Source organism: Grammomys surdaster, unplaced genomic scaffold (genome assembly GCF_004785775.1).
Source record: "Grammomys surdaster isolate TR1022 unplaced genomic scaffold, NIH_TR_1.0 279, whole genome shotgun sequence".
NCBI classification, from domain to species: domain Eukaryota; kingdom Metazoa; phylum Chordata; class Mammalia; order Rodentia; family Muridae; genus Grammomys; species Grammomys surdaster.
The window spans coordinates 11,285,935-11,302,931 of record NW_021604720.1 but is presented as its reverse complement, the minus strand read 5'-3'; the positions used below and the strand labels follow the sequence as shown (position 1 = coordinate 11,302,931).

The 16,997-nt window shown below is 45.2% G+C and overlaps 1 protein-coding gene across 3 annotated transcripts in view; it reads right to left on the bottom strand.

Annotated features, from left to right (window-relative positions):
* The window catches only part of Dglucy (D-glutamate cyclase), an 81,039-nt gene that overhangs the window by 40,106 nt on the left and 23,936 nt on the right, over positions 1 to 16,997 (bottom strand). For all 3 annotated transcript variants that reach the window (XM_028777295.1, XM_028777296.1, XM_028777297.1), the window contains exon 2: positions 3,578 to 3,701. In XM_028777295.1, coding sequence (XP_028633128.1) covers positions 3,578 to 3,674 — 97 coding nt within the window. In that variant the 5' untranslated portion in view covers positions 3,675 to 3,701. The remainder of the gene's footprint in view (positions 1 to 3,577; positions 3,702 to 16,997) is intronic.

The window sequence follows — 16,997 nt, the reverse complement described above, 5'->3', positions numbered from 1 at the left end:
TCTCTCTCTCTCTCTCTCTCTCTCTCTCTCTCTCTCTCTCTCTCTCTTTCTCTCTCTGATGAAATAGCTCAAAGGGTTATATCTGCATGATAATCAGAGTTGTTCCCAGGAGACAAGGCTGCAAGCGATAACACTCTTCTCTACACATTTTCCAGTGTTATAAAACTAACACTGTTTAGACAGGCCCCCAGAAGTCATGAGGTGAAACTTTGGTTCCTCTATGTGCCTTTGGGAGGCAGAGCCTAACGGGATGTTTATGGGCCACCATGAGGCTATGACCCTCACTAGTGGGCTAATACCTTCTCACGTGACTTTTTAGTCTCATTAGCCTTGTTTGATCACCACAAAGGCAGTTGTTTTAAAGCAACCTCATCCTTCCTGAGTGCCCTTTGGCCTGCCTTCCGCTTTCCGCCATGAATTAAAGTTGTGCGTGGGCCCCTTCTAGATTCCAGCACCAGGCTCTTGAGTTCTCTAGTTTCCTAAACCATAAACTCACAGAAACTCTTTCTTTCTTTTTTTTTTTTCATAAATTACCTACTATGGTGATTAACCTTGATTACCAACTGGATGGGACTTAGAATCACCTTAGAAACAAATATCTGGGCATGCAGGCATTTGTGTGTAGTCTAGGTTGATGGAGGTGGGACGACTCACCCTAAATGGCAGCATTCCATGGGCTGGGGTTCAGAACTAAATAAAAAGGAGAAAGTGAGCAGCGGTGTCCATCTCTCTCTGCTTCCCGACGGCTGACGCCATGCGATCATACGCCTCCCGGTCCTACAGCTGTAGCTTCCCACAGTGGACTGTATCGCCTGGAACTGTGAGCCAGAACAAACCCCTCCTCTCATAACTTGCCTCTGTCAGGTATGTTGTCTCAGCAGATAACATATCAGTATCACATGTTCTGCTACAACAATTAAGACAGAAGACCACACCACAGACAGAGAGCTGTGTTCCACTGGAGGAGTAACTTCCCAACTGCCAGATGTACTCCATCAACCCGTGGGCCCTTCTGCTCTACAAGGACACCATTAGCAGACATTTACCATGTGCTTATGGTGCTCCAGGTCGCTCTGTGCTAAGTGACTCAGGACCTCTCTGTCATGGCACTGTATCCATTGGGCCTTTGTATGATAGATCCAAGAGTTCTCCAGAGAAGAGAGAGGTGCGGTAGACATGACCATCTTCTGGGTGAACCCCAGGACCAGCCAGTGGTGAGGCAGTGCTGGGACCCATCCTGTGGAAATGCAGTGTCTGCCAAGGTCACCCACAGGCTTTCCAAAGGAGGGTGCTGGGGCAAGAGGAGGATGCACTTCTCCAGCATGCACAGCTGAGGGTCCACACTGACCTGCACCTGCAGTGAGGTGGCAGGAGGAAGCCAGCTTAAAGGCCTTCCCTCCTCTCTCCTCTGTCTCTTCCCTCCAAAGCCTATTGTGAGGACAGATTGGATTTTTAATGCAATAAATCAGAGAGGCATTAGGGATACAAAGCTTCTTTGTTTCCTTTTTAATTAAATGCACTTCGGGAGCTGAGTTTAGGTTTTGTTCATCTCCACTGAGGGAGACGAATAGAAAAGTCCTGAGTTGTTCCCATTAGCAACACAATATGGAATGGCTGTCTTAAGGTCCCTCTTTAGAGCATGGTGGGGGAGACCATACCTCTAGGTGAGGGTGCCTCATAGCCCAGCGTGATTCATGCATCCCCAGGGGCTCTCGGGTTCCATTTAAGGTCCCGGCACTTTCTCTTTGTGGAGGGAAACTGAGTGATTTATTCTGAGTCTTTTAACCAAAAATCCATTTTTTTTTAAACAAGAAGAAACAGGAAAAAAACACTTTAGTGCTCTCAATTGGATTTAAAGCTTGTAAAACTCAGCTCTAGCCTGGAGTTTCTAGCTTTGGGGACACGTAACGTACATTCTCCTGATGGATCGATCGATCATTCCACAGTAGCACTTGGCTTGGAAGGCCTTTAACACCCCAAGCGGCCCTCTAGAAGGTCCTGGGGAGGAGCCCATCCCCATTTCCATTTTGAAAACAAGCCTGGGAAAGACACACGGGTTCCTCACAGTGTACCTCCAGTGAAGAGCAAAGCAGGAAATCACACCCTCACTCTACTCTGGAGGCCTAAGGCCTTGGTTGCTCAGACCCACAGTCTCCTGAAGGTCCAGGAGCCAGTCACTGTCTGGGGTGAAACTCACGTGTGCTGTGTACAATGGCTTTGATAGATCTAGGAAATCTATACAAACTCTGCTTCTTGCCATTCACATAGTAATAGATCATTTTGATTGACTCAGGGCTTAGCTTTCATCGGCTCAGGCCTTAGTCATGTGACTTGTTTTGGCTGAGACAGCATTAGGACATCTGTAGTGTGAACAGTCTAAAGCCGTGGCTTGCATATATACTTCATGGACTGCTTTCTCTTGGACTCCTGAACTACTTCAGAAAGAAGTTTTCACCGTGTTGGAGAGTGTTCTAGTTTGTCTTTCTACTGCTGTGAGAAACACTATGATCAAAAGCAACTTGAGAAGAAAAGGATTTAATATGGCTTACACTTCTGGGTTACAATTCGTCATTTAGGGGAAGTCAGAGAAAGGACCCAAGTAAAAACAGAGGCAGAAACTGTGGAGGAATGCCACTGATTGACTTACTGGTTCATGCTCAATTAGCTGTCATATGCAGCCCCGACCCACCTACCTAGGGATGGAGCTGCCCACAGTGGGCTGGGACCTATTAAAATAATTAGCAGTGGCCCCACAGACATGGCCACAGACAAATCTGTTGGAGAAAATTATCAGTTAAGGTTCCTTCTTCCCAGGTGATACTTGGCATTGACGGTAAAAAGTAGCCAGCAGAGAGAGGCTCCATAGAAAACATCTTTAGGCTTTCTGGTCCAGTCACCCCAGAGGACATCGAATATGAAAGAGAAGCCCTTGAGTGGTCCAGCCTCATGCTGCAGGCAGAGGAACTCCTCCACAGACCTGAGCCTCAGTTATAGACTTATGAAAATTATGGTCTCAAGCCGTTACTTAGGGTGTACAAATTATCCACTCACCCAAAAATAATAACAGAGGCCTGACACAGCAAATGCTAAATAAGAACTCTCTTGCTTTAAGGACATTAGGCACACTGCTGGTTTGTCCTTTGGTGTTTGTAGCATAACTAGAAAAATCTATACGCTATTTTCTTTCTTCCTTATTTATTTATTTATTTATTTATTTATTTATTTATTTATTTAATTGTTCTGTGGTGCGAGGAATAGAACCAGGGCCTTGAGCATAATAGGCAAGTTCTCTACCATCGAGCTACATCCAATTCTTTAAATGTTTGAACTGTGAACTATCGGTGGTACTTAGGTCAGTGGCATATCTGATATGCGTGTGTGTGTGTGTGTGTGCGCGCGCGCGCGCGCGCGCGCGTGCTCGCTCGTGTGTGTACGTAGGTGAAGTCAGAGGGTCAGGAGTTCAAGGTCATCCTCAGCTATGTAATGAGTTTGAATTCATCCTGGGCTAGCTACATGAGACCCTGTCTGTATAGAACCAGCCAAACAAATACCCAGACAAATGTCTATTCCCACTTACCTTCCATCATGCTGGATGAGTTTCTGATGGGTGCTGCCTTGAGTATATTCCTTATGGCAGAGGGAAGACAGGACCTCAAGAGAAGTGAGGATATCATCCCGTCCCAGAGTGAGCGGCCGGGAACCTGAGCAGTGGAGTAAGGGAGAGAGGTTAGATGCAGTTTCCCTATAGGCACAGAGTTCGCGTTGGATTCTATGCCCTGGATTATCCCAACACTTGGTGACTTTGAACTCCGTTCTCTCCCAGGTACCTGGCAGACACAGACACAGCCACAGCTTAGACTTCCCCCACGGGCTCCAGAACACCGATGACAATCCAAGTAAAATAGCCTGAATTCTCTCTATGGACCAAGTAAAGGAGGGAGTGAAACCTATAATCACAAATGAAATGTCAGCTCCACAAGCTGTCTCTTGCGACTCTTAATGTTTAGATGAGTTCTTAGAAGGTAGGAACTTGGCATTTTTTGCTCATGCCCCCTCTACCCACAGTGGTTTATTTGGGTTTTGGCAAATAAATAAATATTATACATGTTAAGCATAGAATGTGTTTTAAGATTATAAATAGAAGTAAGATCTCCAACCTTAACCTCTGGCCTCAATGCACGCACGTACCCATGTGGCCCACACACCCCATCCCACATGTGTGAATACCTGTGGACACATACACCTCATATGAAGTTTAAAAATTATTTCAAAATATAGAAATGGTCTCAAAACTAGAGAAAATTATGCCCAGAGTAAAATCTTGTAAGTTAATTTTTCTTGTGGTACAGAGTGCTCAGATAGATGGGTTAGCTAATGGCACTGACCTCTGACCCACATCCTTTTTATCCAAATAGGCCATGTGCCTGGCATAAGAAAATAAAAGCAAGTGTTGGTTGAATGACTGGCTGATTGCAGAGTGGAAGAAAGTCTGTCTTGAGAGCAGTGCTCCAGTGAGGGATTCAGATAAGCCTAATTTTCCACAACCCTTTCTATCAAAAGAGACGCATTCAATGAGATTCAAAACCACCAATTTGTGTTTTTAACTCTAGCCAGTCTCTTAGGTAAAAAAAACAAAAAACAAAAAACCATGTACGCTTCAGGTCTAATTTAAGAAAGATTTGAGCTTGTATAGAATCCAATCCCAAACAAACAAAAGAACAAGATTGTTCTAAGAAGGAGAGAGATGCATTTAAAAGTGACCTGAGAGCTTTGGTTTAATAGCTGCAAACAAAGAGGACACCGAGGAGGGAACAGTTAGTCCTAGCAGGGTTGGAGAGCAGGAGAGGTCAGGTGAGGTTGGATTCCAGCCCCAGTGGAAGGCAACTGTGAGGCCTAAGGCAGCTGCTCTGGTAGGTTGAAGTAGTGCTTGCAGGCCGGCCTGGCAGGCCTGACTCCAGGCCAAGCAGCTAGTCAGCTGCTGAGATCCTAGATGTCTGGGGTTCCCAGAGTCACTGCAGGGGACTTAACACCTCTGTCTGTCGCTTGGTAAAGGCCAAAGAGAATTATTCTGCAGCTACATGAGAAATGGCAGTCAGAGGCAACTGGTCTCAGCTCCATGGGTAACTGGAGGATGAAGGACTGTGTACCAAACCCCATTGAAGGAGACATCCATGCATGCAGCTGACAGCAAGTGAAAGCTAGGCTAGACATCAGTTATAGCTTTAGTCCATCACCTGAGGGATGCTGCCTTCCTTCCCTTTATTTATCTATTGTTAATAGAAATATAAGGGGATTACACGCAAGTATTCAGGTCAGTTCTAGGTTGAGGGACTAGCAATACAATAGATGCAAATAGTCAAGGAAGAAAGCAAAAAGGAGGGGGGTGGATGGGATGGGGGTTCTAGGGAGGGGAAATGGGGAAAGGGAATGACATCTGAAATGTAAATAAAATATCCAATAAAAAAAGAAAAAGAAAAAAAGAAATATAAGTGGATAAGCCAGGTGCACATGCCTTTAATCCCAGCACCCTGGAGGCCAAGGCAGGCAGATCTCTGAGTTTGAGGCCAGCCTGGTCTACTGAGCAAGTGCCAGGACAGCCAAGGCTATAATGGAGAAGTCCTGTCTTGAAAAACAAAAAGCCAACAACAGCCAACCCACCAAAATAAATAAATAAAGGTGGAGTCTCGAATGATTTCCCAGCTGAGGAATAACTATGGGTAGGTAGAAACCTGTCCTGTGGAATGCGCATGGCAGGTTTGCCACATGCTGTTCAGCAGGAAGGAAAAACAGCAGCATCCCATCTGGTGTCTAACTTCCAATTTTAGGGGTTATTCCCTGAACAGAGGTTAAGCAGCCAGACACTGTCTGCTCATAACAAATGACAGCAGCTGCCACCATCTCTGGGCACCCACGATGAGTCAGCCATCATCTATTTATAATGGCCCCTAAGGAAAGTTAAGCTCTTTGTGGACAAGAAAAAGAGGCCAAGGGAAGTGCAAGAAGTTACATAAAGTCCGTAATTCATGAGTAGACCATAACTAAAACAACCCATTTATTTTAAACTATGTTTTGCCACGTGGCTGGTTACCTGTCAGTATGTTCTGTTCTTACCATACGACTGTCTCGTTGCATCTTCCCATGCCTGCTCTATCCCAGACTCCCACCTTTATTTCCTGCCTAAGCCCTAGGCCACAGGCTGTTAAACTGACAGGTGATACATCCATACAATACACAAGATATTCTCTCTACACTGGGCCCCAAAGACAATCATCCACTCAGCAGGGTCTGACACACCCCAACGCCAGAGTAAAAATATCTGGTCCACTCTTATGGTAGATGACTGAAATTCCACCTTCACGGAGCCACCCCTTTGCTTTATTCAATTCCAGGAATGCATCCTAAGATATTTTCAAGTAGTGAATAAAATCCCAGAGTGCACAACAGTGCTGTTTGTCATATAAGTAATTTAGAAACAACTAAGTAGAAGCTAATTAAACACATCCAAGTTTGGTTATATTGAATATTATATGTGTGGTATTTGTCTTGTTTCTTCTGTTACAGCAAATACCTGAAACTGAGTAGTTTATTTAAGAAAATATGGATAGAAAAATATAAATATATACATATATGTTTAGTAGTCAGGCTTGATGGTACATGTCTTTAGTCTCAGTGTTTAGGAGGCTGAGGAAGAAGGACTGCCAATTTAAGGCCAGACTGGACTACATGATGAGTTTGAGGCCAGCCTGGTCTACAGTATCAGTTACAGAACATCCAGAGTTACACAGAGGAACCCTGTCTCCAAACTCATAAAAAATACAAATTCAAAACAAAGAAACAAACAAAGAAACAAACAAACAAACAAGACATAACCACTGTAGGGCACACATTCAAACCACATCCAGACCAGGAAACATCAGATCACTTAACTAGTTTTTAAATGAGCAAAGTCTTTAATTTTTTTTCCTTTTTACATTTTGTCTGTTTGTTTGTTTGTGCTCTCTCGCACATGCATACGGATTGGATTCAGAGTGTTGGGTGTGGCAGCAAACATCCTTAGCTACCGAGTCATCTCACCAGACCTAACATGACGTATCTCTTTGTGTCTCATCTAAAACAATTTCTCCAGATTATGAAGGAAACACGGCTAGGGACTGTCTATGTACAAGTACACCACCCATATCCAAATCCACACAGACCAACTCTGGAAGGGTAGACATGAAGGTGATGAGGGAAGGAGCTGAACACGGGAGTCCTGCATGTGGAGAGGTTGACTTGTGTCCCCATGCATCCCTAGTTCCATCCTGGGCCTCATCTGTTCTTAAGCCTCCCTCCCCATCCAACTCCAGGGAGCCAGAGTCACTCAGGAGGGCCTCCCTCCTCATCCGAATGTGAACACTCTGCCAGAAATCCAGAGCTTCCACTGTTCTCTCAGGGAGCATGCCCCTGCCTCCTCTCCATCTCTGTGCTGGCTGAGGGGTGCTGGGAACACTGAAGAAGGAAACAAAGAGGTGACCTTCTTAGTGTTCTCCTGCTGTGAAGAGACACCATGACCACGGCAACTCTTATAAAACAATTCATTGGAGCTTGCTTATGATTTCAAAGGTTTGGTCCATTTTCATCATGGAATGGAGCATGCAGCATGCAGGTAGACATGGGGCTGGAGAAGGAGCTGAGAGTTCTACATCTAGATTCGCTGACAGCAAAAGGACAGAGACTTTGGGCTTGGAGTGGGCTTTTGAAACTTCAGAGCCCACACCCAGTGACACACTTCCTCCAACAAAGCCATACCTCCTAATCCTTTCAAATAGTGCAACTCCCTGGTAACAAAATATTCAAATCTATGAGCCTAGGTCAGTCATTCTTATGTAAACTACCACAGTGACCTAGAGTTTGCTCTGAAGTGGAGATGGATGGGAAATATTTGTGACCTAATCCAAAACTCTTTCTCATAAACTATCTACAATCTATACTTAGACAAATTGTACCAATGTTCAAGCATAGTACATTTACCCATCCACCCACACATCTACCCTTCCATCCATTAATACATCTATCCATCTGCCCATTTATCCACCCATCTATCCAAAGACCCATCTATCCATCATCTATTCATCCATCTACCCACCTACCCACTCATTCATTCATCCATCCATCCATCCACCCATCCACCCACCTACACACCCCTTCATCCATCTCCCTCCCACCCACCTACTCTCCCACTCATCCATCCATCCATCCATGAATGAATGAAATATCATGGCAAAAGTGCAAACCAAGAGCAAGTTGGTATCTCAATCTAGCTATATACTTATGGGGAATCATTGACCTCTCTGTCTATTTTCTTATCAGTGCCTTGGGACTACTAATACTATGAACCTCAGTAGTTGCACGCAGCCCTAATGAGTTAGCATATGTGAAGTTCATGGGTCACTTCCTGGCCTGGCTTCCATTTAGCCTTGCAAAAGTGTTGCCTTCATTTGTTACTCCATGTGCTATGTGCTGGAGACACTGTGGTAATAAGACAGCCACAGCCCACGCCCATAGGGATTTACCAGCTCAAGAGACAGACATTAAACACATAATTACCATCAGCCTGTCTCCTGTGGAGAGGAAAAAAGTAAACAGTTAGCTGCACTACAATGTGCTTAGCTTTCCTAGGCTACATGGACGAGGGCTAGAAACGGAGCTGATCTCAAAAGGATGAATAGGGTGTCCTTGACAGAACAGACCGTGGTAGGGATGCTCCTGGAGGGATCCAGCGTTCTGTGCATCTGTAAGTGACACGGGTAGGGAGTGGCTAGAACAGGGGAACCCGAAACCATACCAGACATTCAGGAAGAACTCACTCTGTGTCTCCTGTCAAGGGCTGTGGGTACAGAAAACATCACTCAATAGGACCCCAGAAATGAGGCAGCCAGAGAGGCAAGAGAGAGAACAAGAGGCTGAGAAGCCCAAGGCAGCTCCTGCTTCACAGGGAAAGCAGTGGTTCACAGGGGTCAAGGACTATAAGTGTAGCAAGCCTTCAGTGGGATATGACATGCCCTTTTCCCACACTAGCATGCTCTGTCAGCAACAAACATAGAGGACCCTTATATTGATGTAGGACTGTATCTGGGACCCCAGGGGGAACACAAAAACTAGGAGATACAGTCCGTTTCCTGGATGCTTGTAGTCTAGGCTGGAAGACTTGTTTACAAGAACTAAGCGTTTTCAGTGTTACAAAACTCTGCTTCTGGTTTCCATAGCTGCCCCTGGATCAGTTCCCCAGAGTCCCTCCACGTGACAATGGAGGAACAGAACGAGTAGGTGTTCAGACCTTGTCTCTACTTATTAATTTCTGTGGTAGGAGTTGCTCAGTGTTTGCCAAGAGAGTTGCTGGTGGTAGCCTAAATACAACTGCAAATTTGCAAAATAAATGTTGCTGGAAGGAAGAAGGTATCCTAACTGTACAAACATTTCATTAGAAATGTCACGACGATAACAGAGACAAAAGATCAGGGAAATGCTGGCAGTCATAATTAGCTTTTGTTTAGTCACTAGGTCAGATGCGAGTGTTCCCAATATGAAGAGAATCTTCAACAAACGAATATTTCTCATCATCAAGACAAACGCTGGTTCCTTCCCTTTCCCTTTAGGTGAAGCCTTTAGGTGGAACAGAGAGGGGTAGGAGCCAAAGGTTGGGTTTTGGGAACAGGAAGTCAAGATGACTCAAAGGAGGGTGTCAGAGCCCAAGGGGATGAAGAGCCAAATCTAGGGAGTATGGCCTGGGCTTCGGGGTCACAGCTTCACCAGGGGAGTGTGTCCCTGTGGTGGTGGTGGTAGGGTGTGGATCAGACCTGGCTTACAGGGGAAAGTCCAAACCAGACTGAGGAGGCTGCTATGTGGAGAAGGAGGAGGTGGCAAGAGGAGAATTTGGTTCTATCTAGAAGGTTAACATGATATAATCCTGAGAACCTTCTCTCGGTGCTTCAGGGAGGTAAAGCATGGGAAGGAAAAGCCTGTAACAAACTCTGGAGTTTCTGAATCCCATCAGGATGTATCCCTGGAAATAGCGGTTCCCATTGCCTAGAATTAGCTGTTTGTTTTACGTCAGGGTCTCATTTCTGTAGCTCTGACTAGTTTAGAACTCCCTATGTAGACCAGGCTGGCCTTGAACTCACTGAGATCAACCTGGCTCTGCCTCTCAAGTCCTGGGGTTAGATTAGTGCTTGGCATAACTAGATTTTAAAGAATGTAGGTGGAGATCGACGGATGGATGGATGGATGGATAGATAGACAGACAGACAGACAGACAGACAGACAGGCAGAGAATGTATCTCCCAGCTCTGCCTGGAAGCAGAGGAATGAGCATATATTACAGCACATGGATTTTGGACTTAGAACACCTTTTACTGTTAAAATGAATTGAGATTCCTTGGGGGAGAGTTCGAGGCCAGCCTGGTCTACAGAGTGAGTTCCAGGATAGCCCAGGCTACACAGAGAAACCCTGTCTCGAAAAACAAACAAACAAACAAACAAACAAACAAACGAAAGAAAAGAAAAGGAAAGAAGAGAAGAGGAGAAGAGAAGAGAAGAGAAGAGAAGAGAAGAGAAGAGAAGAGAAGAGAAGAGAAGAGAAGAGAAGAGAAGAGAAGATTCCTTGGGGAAAATGCATCCTGAGAAAGAATGACCTCTTCCAGAAGGCCCAAGTTCAATGTCCAGCACTCAAATGGTGTCTCACAACAGTTTCTAACTCTAGTTCCCAGAGGATCTGACACCCTTCTCTGGCTTCCACAGACACCAGGCACACAATGTGGAACGCAGACACAAAACTAAGTATGTACTTAATGAAACAGTTCTATCCATATAAAAATGGCGAATTGGGAAAACGTACTCAATGTATGCTTTATCTATAATGGTTAGTGTTGTCAACTTGAATCCAGAATCAACTCTGTGCATACCTGTTGGGGCTATCTAGGTTAAGGCTAGCTCTGAGGGTGCCTGTATCTCCACTGTGTTAACTGATATGGAAAGACTCATTTTGGATATGGATATTGGGCTATATAAGATAGAGAAAGCAGCTGGATATGTGTATTCACTGTGCTCTTTTGGGACTGCAGACATGATGTGACCAGCTGCCTTAAGTTCTTGATGCCTTGACCCTCCACTATCATGGACTGTCCCTTTGAATTGTGAACTGCAATAAACCCATTCTCCCTTCGGTGGCTTTTGCCAGGGTATTTATCACATAACAGAAAAGAAAACTAAGGAAATCATAATAAAAATTTTGAAATTAAAATTTAACAAATACAACCTGTTTCATGATTGCTGGGGCAAGGCACCCAGAAGATGATCCTGGAACATCTTGTCCAGAAAGCAGATGTGTGTTCAAAGAATGACGAGGCACACAGAAAGGACACAGAGCAAAGGACTCTCATATTGGGGGGTTTTAGATCTTTAAAAAAAAATGATGGGTGGGACTGAAGATCCTGCTCTGTAGTCAAGAGCACTGGCTACTCCTCTAGAGGACCCGAGTTTTATTTCTAGCATAATGGAAGTTCACTGCTGTCTGTTACTCCAGTTCCTAAAGGATCTGTTACTCTTTTCTGGCTTCCACAGGCTCCAGGGACACATGTGGTGTACAGACATCAAACACCCATACACATACAATAAATAGAAATTTAAAATAACAATAAGAACATGGGCTGGAGACATAGCTCAGCAGGTGAGGGCGCTTGTCTCCAAGCCTGAAGTCTGTTCAATATCCCCAGGATTCCCGTGGTGAAGAAGGGCATCAACTCAGACTCTGCACATACACTGTGACCCATGTACACCAATCAATCAGTCAGTCAGTCAGTCAGTCAATTAGGAGTAGTAAAATAGAAATAATGTAGGAGCAGTCTCTAATTCACTAGCAGAGGAATCTCTATATCATTACTGATATTAAATAGTTCATTGAAAATTGTGGACTGCTGTGATAAAGCACACGGACTCTGTGGCTATTGCTCTTGTAATAGTTGTCATTTTGTGATTGTTCCTGAGTCTTAACAAGATGGGAAGAAATAAACTATGGTAAAATTAAACCACGGGTAAAGAAAATGTGGAGTCTATAAACAGTGGAAAAGTTTTTGTCTCTAATGACTCCTATTATAAAAGACAAACCCTGAGGGCGTTATGTTAACTGAAGTAAACCAGACACAGAAAGACTGATGCTGTGTGAGTCCACCCAGAGGATCCTACAACAGTCTGGTTCACAGACAGGCTAAAACGGGAGTTGCCAGGGGCTGGCAGTGCACAGAGTGGGCAGACAGTGTTTAGAGTTTCAGTTTGTGAAGATGGGACTGTTTTGGGAAAAGACGGTGGCAACATCTTCATGTCACTGGTCTATGCATAAAAATGAAAAGCAACAGAAAAGTTTCATGTGATATATATTTCATGTAATATATATAATAGTAAGTTTGAAATGTTAAGATGAATATTTAAATATGTTAATTGAGATAGTTAATATTAACATTTCCTTCAAACGCTCAGTTTGCGTCAGAGGTGTGGAGTTACTTCAGAGTCCTGTGGGTCTTGATTAACCTTGGGGTTCCTGTCTCAACCCTACAGGAAAGGAAAGGGAGGTTTTGTGTGGATGTTTCCCATGGCCAAACATTCACTGTATGACTCTGAAAATCTGACCGTAACTCTGTCTGCCAGCATGACTCCGGACGTCCATGTTTAGATCACAGAATGTCGGAGAACCTCGTTCTTCAAAGTGAATCTGCTTTGAGTCGTCTAGCCTAGTAGAGTAACCCAAGCATGGGGCAAAACTCCAAGGCATGACTGCTCTGGGCAAGAAAGGCATCCTTCTGCTCTGGAGCGGGGTTGCTCTGTGAGACTAGAGCACGCGTGTTTGCTTATTTAAGATGGAGTTTCTGCAATGGCTCCATCAGGCCACATTCCTGTTGTAACCATGAAATATGACCCAGGAATCCACATGGTGTCTGAGTGTAGATGCTGCCAATGGCCAATGCCAAGTCACACGACTCCCTGGGTAAGTCCTAGGCTAAACCTACCCGGGGCAGGTTAACCTAGGCGGTTACTTTAGTGATGTCTAGCTAGCTTCACACTGCCCAGTTTAATGGTATGATCTACAAGGATACCATGGGCATCATTCCTTGATTGAGAAGGTCAGAGGCTTCAAATCCTTCAATTGCTAGGACAGGGCTCTAGCAGCAAGGCCCTGGAGACGCTGTCTGCATGCACAGAGGTGTGCTGATGCTTGCCTGCATCAGAGGTATGCTGAACTAAGTAATGAAGTACATGTTCCGACCCTTTAAGCTTCTTCCTGTTCTCCACGGCAGATGCCACACATGCCAGGATAGACAGACATTTCGTTAGCATCCTCCAGTGTTATAATTTTTACAGTTTCTAACTATGCAATTGTTTGTGGATTGACTATGTTACAGTTTTTTTTTAAAAAAGATTAATTTATTTCATGTATGTGACTACACCGTCGCTCTCTTCAGACACACCAGAAGAGGGCATTGGATCCCATTACAGATGATTGTGAGCCACCATGTAATTGTTGGGAATTGAACTCATGACCTGTGGAAGAGCAGTCAGTGCTCTTAACTGCTGAGCCTTCTCTCCAGTCCCTATGTTATTAATTCTTAAAGAGACTCCTTTGTTAGGAGCACGTACATGCTTCTTTAAGTGAAAGTAAAATTAATTTCACTTGGTTAGTACTTAGTCTCAGACCGTATGTTAGTCTAGGATGGCATCTACCCTGCCCTCAAAGAAGAGTGTCACCTGAGAGCACCAATGTATGAAAACAAATGTTTATAATACACACAGAATAGAGCCCTATTACGGAAACAGATATTATAGGACAGCAGCGATAATAACACACTTCAACGTTAATCCTTTTCTGCTTGGCCCAGTATAAGGCAGTTAGTTCGAAAGGGTATACTTAGACATGGGTTACATTTTCAAGATGGATATTAAACCCAAAGGAAAGAGAGCTTTGAGCGTGTTCATCTGTACACACATGCCCAGCCTTGCAGAGACGTTACGTAAGAGCGACACCATGGCTCCAGCTATTGTTTCAAAGACCTCTGAGTCCACTAAATCTGTGTCCAAAAATAGTTGAGTCTGGGCATCCCTGTGTTCCAGCGCAGCTTCACAGACTAAGTACCAGTCTCAGGTAGGATCATGCCTACCCCGCCTGGCTTACTGGCTTAGATCTTCTGAAATTTCATTTTATGAGTATCCCTGAGTACCAAATGTTCAGTACCCAGCCCTCACCCCATAAATTCACTATTATCCACTGCATGAACCCAGTGTCAGTGCTATATCCGGGCAGGGCCCAGACACATGCTCGTAACTGTGGGAACAGAAGCCTCGTAGGATTTGTTTTAAGGTGACTGTAATTTAAGCAAGATGGCCATACTGAAGAAAAGGAAAGTTCCTTAGATGACTTCCCTGGGAACTCTCAGGGACAGTCCCAGTTTACCCTGGGAGGGAGAGAGGAAGGGAATGAGAGAGGGAGCACTTTTGGGCCCTGGGACAACCCCAGAGAGACAGTAAGAAGCCTCCAGGGGCCTTCTTCCAGCATACAGCTGGCAGCTGCAAGAGCAAGTCCCCTGCCTCCCTGGTGCATTTCCATGGAAACGGCTAGGCAGCTCCGTGCTGGGAGGTGTGCTCCATCTATTTCTATGGCTTCTATCACCATGGCACCTACTTGCTCTGAAAAAACACAGCTAAAAACAGAGCATTGGTGGGGGCAATCCACTTCCCTGCAAGCACCTTTTCCTGCAGCGGCTGTCATACCTGTGACTGTTCACATGGGCCTTTCCATTACAGGGTTCTGTCTTGTGTTCATTCTTAAGAGCGAAGAGGTTCACACCCTCTGCATCAGCATGTGGGTGATGTGGAGGAGGTCTAGAAGATTCTCACTGGACTCGCTGCAGGTATACACTGCTCAGAGGAACTCAAGAGTGAAGAGGTTTGTTGAGGGAAGAAGAGAGGAGTTGGGGGGTGGGGACAGTAATGTCAATATGCACAGATGTGCTCAAGAAAGAACGTGTACTTATTCCAACAGAGGGCCATGACCTTTCCTGGAAGCAGGGTTTCTGTTCAAGGAAGGACGCCTTAGGGTCAAATTACTTCCTAGAAGGTTTTCCTCAAGTTTGCACTGAAGCAACATTCTTAGCCCACAGTCTAGAATCAGGCAGCACTTGAGTTCAAATCCTGACTCATCTTCTTGCTAGCCATTCAAGATTGTTGAACACCTTTTCAGAGAGATCAGAGAGTACACACCTCACAGGGGCAAGTCGCCTGCTGTGTGACCCAGCCTTCATGGTCCTTGGCTTTCTTATCTATAGACACAGGGGAAAAATAACACCTGCCTCAAAAGGGCTTTGTGGCAGTCCCTGAAGGAAGTGCTTCAAGGGCTGAGAGACTACATGTGTCCCGCAGATGATGACCCCCACTAGAGATGAGGGGCTGAGAAGCAGTGAGTGTCGCCATTACAGGATGCCCAATGGCTGCCTGTCTAGCTCCCCCAGGCTTGCTGTCTGCTCTTAGCCGCCTGGAGCAGGTACACATGAGGCCCCAGCCTGCGAATCGTTCCCGCCTCTAGACTCACACGCTCACTAGTGTCTGAGGGCACAGCACACGTAGCACAGGACATGCTCGAGCTTCAGTGTAGGTGACACCTTGCAGAAGGGTCATCAGCCTGTGTGCTTGATGTGACACACAATACAAAGTAATTGTCAAGGGCTCTGCTGCATCCCACCATGGCTACCTGCATGTAGATTTTAGAGTCAATCGCCAAGACGGGTCTCAACCTCTCTTTCCCATTCATTAACTGAGTGGCTCTGGATAGTCAGTTATTTCCCTTCCCATTGCTTCCTCATCTCTCCAATCTGTGAAATGGGTTAACAGTTTCTGTTTCAGGGACATGGGACCACAAGACAAAAAAGCAGAAAAAGGCTCTTGCTCAGAGTCAATACTCAATGGCCTCTCTGTATCCATGGGGATCTCTTCCCCTTTTATTTCCGAGCTGAACAGTTTTGAGGCACAGTAAATACTGCTAGGAGTGAGTAAGGGGTGAGCCTTATAATGGGAGGAAGCAGGTTTGTTTCCTGAATGGGCAAGTAAACTGCATTAAAGTGCCTAGCTCACCCCAGGCCAGAGGTTCCCTCTCCTAGGTTCCACACTTGACAACTCACTGGCAAGAACAAAGGACATTCTGTACCAGTCACACCACCTGTGGGCTGCTCTCACGTGCAGCTTGCTCCTTCCTGTCTTCCTAGTTTATAAAGGCAACGCCTGGGGCTAGACAGGTGACTCAGCTGTCAACCACTCTCTTCCCTTGCAGAGGTCTGGCTTCTGTTCCCAGCATCCACTCAGTAGGTCACAACTATCTGTAAGTCTAGATCTAGGTGACCTGACACTCTTGTGGTGTCTGTCTGGATGTATGTGGGGTACACAGACTCATGCAGGCACACACAAACACATAAAATAATAAGTAAATCTTAAAAAACAGTGCCCCATATTGCAATAATTCTGGATGATTTCATAAGAATTCTGGATTTTCACATAGGGGATTCATAGTCTTCTAAGGAACTAAACTCGACTTAAGGCTCTAGGACAGTCATTCTCAACCTGTGGGTCTCAATCCCTTCAGGGGTGTCGACCGACCCATTTACAGGGGTCATCAAAGACCATTGGAAAACACAGATATTTACATTACAACTCATAACAGCAGCAAAAATTAGTTATGAAATAGCAACAAAAATAATTTTATGGCTGGGGGGGGGCTCCACAACACGAGGAACTGTATTAAAGGGTCACAGCACTAGGAAGGTTGAGAACTGCTGCTCTAGAGATAGAACATGTGACTTAAGCTACCACCGTGGCAGAAGTTGGTGACTGTGGTCTAGGCTGGTTCAATTAGAATGACTCTCAGGCTATCTCAAGTAGAAAAAAGAAAAGAGAAGAGGAGAGGAGAGGAGAGGGGGAGAGGAGAG